The sequence below is a fragment of the Dendropsophus ebraccatus genome, chromosome 10 (genome assembly GCF_027789765.1).
Source record: "Dendropsophus ebraccatus isolate aDenEbr1 chromosome 10, aDenEbr1.pat, whole genome shotgun sequence".
Classification (NCBI taxonomy): Eukaryota; Metazoa; Chordata; class Amphibia; order Anura; family Hylidae; genus Dendropsophus; species Dendropsophus ebraccatus.
The window spans coordinates 1,532,225-1,538,224 of NC_091463.1; the positions used below are offsets into that span (position 1 = coordinate 1,532,225).

At 50.5% G+C, this 6,000-nt stretch overlaps 1 protein-coding gene across 1 annotated transcript in view; it reads left to right on the forward strand.

Moving 5' to 3' along the window:
* Window positions 1-5,763, forward strand: part of LOC138802888 (uncharacterized) — a 28,218-nt gene extending 22,455 nt beyond the window's left edge. Inside the window, exons 3-5 of the mRNA XM_069986608.1 lie at window positions 2,826-2,943; window positions 3,365-3,421; window positions 5,106-5,763. Of these exons, the coding sequence (XP_069842709.1) occupies window positions 2,826-2,943; window positions 3,365-3,421; window positions 5,106-5,524 (594 nt within the window). The 3' untranslated portion in view covers window positions 5,525-5,763. The remainder of the gene's footprint in view (window positions 1-2,825; window positions 2,944-3,364; window positions 3,422-5,105) is intronic.
* The last annotated feature ends 237 nt before the right edge of the window (window positions 5,764-6,000 follow it).

Below are 6,000 nucleotides of genomic sequence, written 5' to 3' on the forward strand. Positions count from 1 at the left end.
CGGGGCTGGTGCGTCATCTCACTCCGGTTCCTCTCTATCGCAGATGACTGTGAGTGTGAGGTGCGGAGTCTGCGGGGCTGGTGCGTCATCTCACTCCGGTCCTTCTCTATCGCAGATGACTGTAAGTGTGAGGTGCGGAGTCTGCGGGGCTGGTGCCTCATCTCACTCCGGTTCCTCTCTATCGCAGATGACTGTAAGTGTGAGGTGCGGAGTCTGCGGGGCTGGTGCGTCATCTCACTCCGGTTCCTCTCTATCGCAGATGACAGTGAGTGTGAGGTGCGGAGTCTGCGGGGCTGGTGCGTCATCTCACTCCGGTTCCGCTCTATCGCAGATGACTGTGAGGTGAGTGCGGAGTCTGCGGGGCTGGTGCGTCATCTCACTCCGGTCCTTCTCTATCGCAGATGACTGTGAGGTGAGTGCGGAGTCTGCGGGGCTGGTGCGTCATCTCACTCCGGTTCCTCTCTATCGCAGGTGACTGTGAGTTTTGTTAAGGTTAAATTTAGGTGTTGACCCGTCTCTAGGGAGAAAAGTCAAATACCCAGGATAAAGGACGGTTTTTGAATATATCTAGAGCTGTAACCTGCAGTATTACCAACTCGTCACTTATAAATCACGGACACGGATAAGACAATGTATCAGGATTATAAGCCTGGATAATAATGGCCCAAGTTTTATTGTGGTAATCACATTTTATAGACAGAATAAGGGGCGGTACTACTCATTCATATGAAATATGTAACATCCAATACAGGCGGGGTTCACAAGTCACAAGACACATACATGTCACACTCTGATAGGCCAGTCCATATATGGTCAGTAGCTTCCTGTACTGCGCAGTCAGGGTAACACAATGTTTTATTATTCAAAAATTGTTTATACATAAGAGTCTCTCCTTTGTTCCTCCGTTCCTTGGGTATTGTGACTATAAATGATAACTTTCCAGGAGCTCTTCTCATTGACGTGCTGCCAACATTCCTCTTCTTCATCCAGAACATCTCTCTGTCACCCTCTGATCACGCTCTGTCACCCTCTGATCACGCTCTGTCACCCTCTGATCACGCTCTGTCACCCTCTGATCACGCTCTGTCACCCTCTGATCACGCTCTGTCACCCTCTGATCACGCTCTGTCACCCTCTGATCACGCTCTGTCACCCTCTGATCACGCTCTGTCACCCTCTGATCACGCTCTGTCACCCTCTGATCACGCTCTGTCACCCTCTGATCACGCTCTGTCACCCTCTGATCACGCTCTGTCACCCTCTGATCACGCTCTGTCACCCTCTGATCACGCTCTGTCACCCTCTGATCACGCTCTGTCACCCTCTGATCACGCTCTGTCACCCTCTGATCACGCTCTGTCACTCTCTGATCACGCTCTGTCACCCTCTGATCACGCTCTGTCACCCTCTGATCACGCTCTGTCACCCTCTGATCACGCTCTGTCACCCTCTGATCACGCTCTGTCACCCTCTGATCACCCTCTGATCACGCTCTGTCACCCTCTGATCACCCTCTGATCACGCTCTGATCACGCTCTGTCACCCTCTGATCACGCTCTGTCACCCTCTGATCACGCTCTGTCACTCTCTGATCACGCTCTGTCACCCTCTGATCACGCTCTGTCACTCTCTGATCACGCTCTGTCACCCTCTGATCACGCTCTGTCACCCTCTGATCACGCTCTGTCACTCTCTGATCACGCTCTGTCACCCTCTGATCACGCTCTGTCACTCTCTGATCACGCTCTGTCACCCTCTGATCACGCTCTGTCACCCTCTGATCACTCTCTGATCACGCTCTGTCACCCTCTGATCACTCTCTGATCTTGCTCTGATCATCTCCAGTCTCTTCAGAGGGCAGTGTATATAGGTGTAGTCATATAGGTACGGTGCAGGTAGGTAAAATCCTAATACCTGGCCTTTTCAGTTTGGGTTATATGCGGAGTCTGTGGGGTTGGTCCTTCGTACTCTCTCTAATTCCTCTCTTTTGCAGATGGCTGTGAGTGTGGGGTTATATGTGGAGTCTGTGGAGTTGGTCCTTCGTCCTCTCTCTATTTCCTCTCTTTTGCAGATGGCTGTGAGTGTGGGGTTATATGCGGAGTCTGTGGAGTTGGTCCTTCGTACTCTCTCTAATTCCTCTCTCTATTTCCTCTCTTTTGCAGATGGCTGTGAGTGTGGGGTTATATGCGGAGTCTGTGGAGTTGGTCCTTCGTCCTCTCTCTAATTCCTCTCTTTTGCAGATGGCTGTGAGTGTGGGGTTATATGCGGAGTCTGTGGAGTTGGTCCTTCGTACTCTCTCTATTTCCTCTCTTTTGCAGATGGCTGTGAGTGTGGGGTTATATGCGGAGTCTGTGGAGTTGGCCCTTCGTACTCTCTCTAATTCCTCTCTCTATTTCCTCTCTTTTGCAGATGGCTGTGAGTGTGGGGTTATATGCGGAGTCTGTGGAGTTGGTCCTTCGTACTCTCTCTAATTCCTCTCTTTTGCAGATGGCTGTGAGTGTGGGGTTATATGCGGAGTCTGTGGAGTTGGTCCTTCGTACTCTCTCTAATTCCTCTCTCTAATTCCTCTCTTTTGCAGATGGCTGTGAGTGTGGGGTTATATGTGGAGTCTGTGGAGTTGGTCCTTCGTACTCTCTCTAATTCCTCTCTCTAATTCCTCTCTTTTGCAGATGGCTGTGAGTGTGGGGTTATATGCGGAGTCTGTGGAGTTGGTCCTTCGTCCTCTCTCTAATTCCTCTCTTTTGCAGATGGCTGTGAGTGTGGGGTTATATGCGGAGTCTGTGGAGTTGGTCCTTCGTACTCTCTCTAATTCCTCTCTTTTGCAGATGGTTCTGGAGGATTCCGCTGCAGAGTTTGTGTATCTTCTGTTGGAATCTAAAGTGTTCAGCAAAGAGATGAAAATGCGGGCGAGCGGCGGGGCCCGGCCCCCAAGGAGTTGGCGTGGTAATGGCTGCCACTTGTATTCTTTGGGGGCTCCCGGTGGGCACAGCTCCGCTCCCAGAATGTCTGTACCTTTCTTTTGTTTAGTAACAAGTTATTGCACTTTTTTTTATTCATTTATTATTCATCTTTTTTCACAACACCTGACAATGTCGGGGGGTGTCTCACTTTACGGCTTCAGGAGCCGCCCAACAAATAATACTTTACCAGAGTCCCATAAGGACTAAAAGAGGTCCCATACGGAGCGTGCTCTGGTGTGACAAAACCCCCTACGGAGGAGGAAAAGGAAGACAGGACAGAAGAACGGGAGGGGGAGGGGAGAAAACAAGACACCGCCAGATCCATAGGACCATGTCCGTATCTCTCATCATATACTGATCTATATCCCATCAGTCCTTACACCTGATACTTCTGTCCTACACAGATCACAAGAGAAGACGAGAGAGATCTCTACTCAGCCGGCACGAGGTCAACACCATGAGTGAGTAACAAGGTCACATACGAGACATCGAGAGACGGCTGTGAGGCTGAGGTCACATACGAGACATCGAAAGACGGCTGTGAAGCTTGGGTCAGATATGAGACATCTAGAGACGGCTGTGAAGCTTAGGTCAGATATGAGACATCTAGAGACGGCTGTGAAGCTCGGGTCAGATATGAGACATCTAGGGACGGCTGTGAAGCTTAGGTCAGATATGAGACATCTAGGGACGGCTGTGAAGCTTGGGTCAGATATGAGACATCTAGAGACGGCTGTGAAGCTCGGGTCAGATATGAGACCTCTAGAGACGGCTGTGAAGCTTAGGTCAGATATGAGACATCTAGGGACGGCTGTGAAGCTTAGGTCAGATATGAGACATCTAGGGACGGCTGTGAAGCTTAGGTCAGATATGAGACATCTAGGGACGGCTGTGAAGCTTAGGTCAGATATGAGACATCTAGAGACGGCTGTGAAGCTCGGGTCAGATATGAGACATCTAGAGACGGCTGTGAAGCTCGGGTCAGATATGAGACATCTAGAGACGGCTGTGAAGCTCGGGTCAGATATGAGACATCTAGAGACGGCTGTGAAGCTGAGGTCAGATATGAGACATCTAGAGACGGCTGTGAAGCTCGGGTCAGATATGAGACATCTAGAGACGGCTGTGAAGCTTGGGTCAGATATGAGACATCGAGAGACGGCTGTGAAGCTTGGGTCAGATATGAGACATCTAGAGACGGTTGTGAAGCTTGGGTCAGATATGAGACATCTAGAGACGGTAAGATGTGCTGCCCTCTGGTGGCTCCAGCTCAGGACAGGCTTCCGCCTCGGGCCGGATACGTCACATGTGCCTCATGTCTCTGTAGAGTCTCATGCAAAGACACAAGCTGCTGATTTCGGCAAGAGGCTGACTGTCTAATGTGGTGTTGGTGGTCTCCTCTCTGGAGCCCCCCATTACTAGGAGCCTTCCCTTTCCTGAAGGAATATCTGGCTGGTCCCATGTGTATGGGGACCCTGTGACTCCACCTGAGGAGTGCGGCACCAGTTTTCTCTATGGTTCATTGGAAACACATGAACACTCAGCTGAGCTGTGTGTGTGTCACGTGTGTGTGTGCATGTCTGTGTTCACGTGTGTGTGTGCATGTGGTGATAACCCTAGGCCGAATGACTGTGGCCGTTGCAGCTGTATTGCTTTTCATTTGTTGGCTCTTGTGGTGTTGGTTGCTGTGCGGCTGGATCTTGTGTAGTTGTGTATCTTCTGTAGCTGTTGTGTGTAGTTGTGTATCTTCTGTAGCTGTTGTGTGTAGTTGTGAATCGTGTGTAGCTGTTGTGTGTAGTTGTGAAACATGTGTACTTGTTGATCGGGTGTAGTTGTAGATTGTGTGTAGCTGTGGATCCTGTGTAGTTGCTTTGTGTAGTTGTGGATCTTGTGTAGGTGTGGTGTGTAGCTGTGGATCCCGTGTAGTTGCTGTGTGTAGTTGTAGATCTTGTGTAGCTGTTGTGTGTAACTGTGGATCCTGTGTAGTTGCTGTGTGTAGTTGTAGATCTTGTGTAGCTGTTGTGTGTAGTTGTAGATCTTGTGTAGCTGTTGTGTGTAGTTGTAGATCTTGTGTAGCTGTTGTGTGTAGTTGTCAATCTTGTGTAGTTGTGCATAGCTGACCCTGTGACCCTCTGTGTCTTGCAGTGAGTACATACAAGCGGCCACACGTTCAGCAATGTTGTCTCAATGGTTCGGACCATTACGGCCGGCAGATGGAGTGTAACCTGGGAGAGGTGCTGCGCCGGGCCGGTGAGCGGTGCCGGAAGGCTGCCGAGCGCTGCTGCCTCTACACTGAGGAGCACATGTATAAGAACCTGCCCATGGCCGTCCAGCAACAGCCGCAGACCGCCATTATAGAGCCGGAACCATCACAAGATGGCAGCATCACCATCACCGTGACGCAGGTCACCAGCAGTGGCAGCAGGACGTTTACCGTAAGGACAGACCCCACCCAAGACATCTCCATCCACATGAGCAGCAAGATGGCCGACACTAAAGTCCATATGTGGTTCGGAAGGCCGATTCCTGCAGCTGAAGACCCTGGTGAGGAGGAGGATCGGTGACTGGTATATAATCCTTTATACAGAGAATGCGGGGGGGTAATACAGAGAGACCGCTCTATACAGACCACCACCACCCTCAGCTGTGTAATACAGAGAGACCGCTCTATACAGACCACCACCACCCTCAGCTGTGTAATACAGAGAGACCGCTCTATACAGACCACCACCCTCAGCTGTGTAATACAGAGAGACCGCTCTATACAGACCACCACCCTCAGCTGTGTAATACAGAGAGACCGCTCTATACAGACCACCACCCTCAGCTGTGTAATACAGAGAGACCGCTCTATACAGACCACCACCCTCAGCTGTGTAATACAGAGAGACCGCTCTATACAGACCACCACCCTCAGCTGTGTAATACAGAGAGACCGCTCTATACAGACCACCACCCTCAGCTGTGTAATACAGAGAGACCGTTCTATATGGACCACCACCACCCTCAGCTGTGTAATACAGAGAGACCGCTATATACA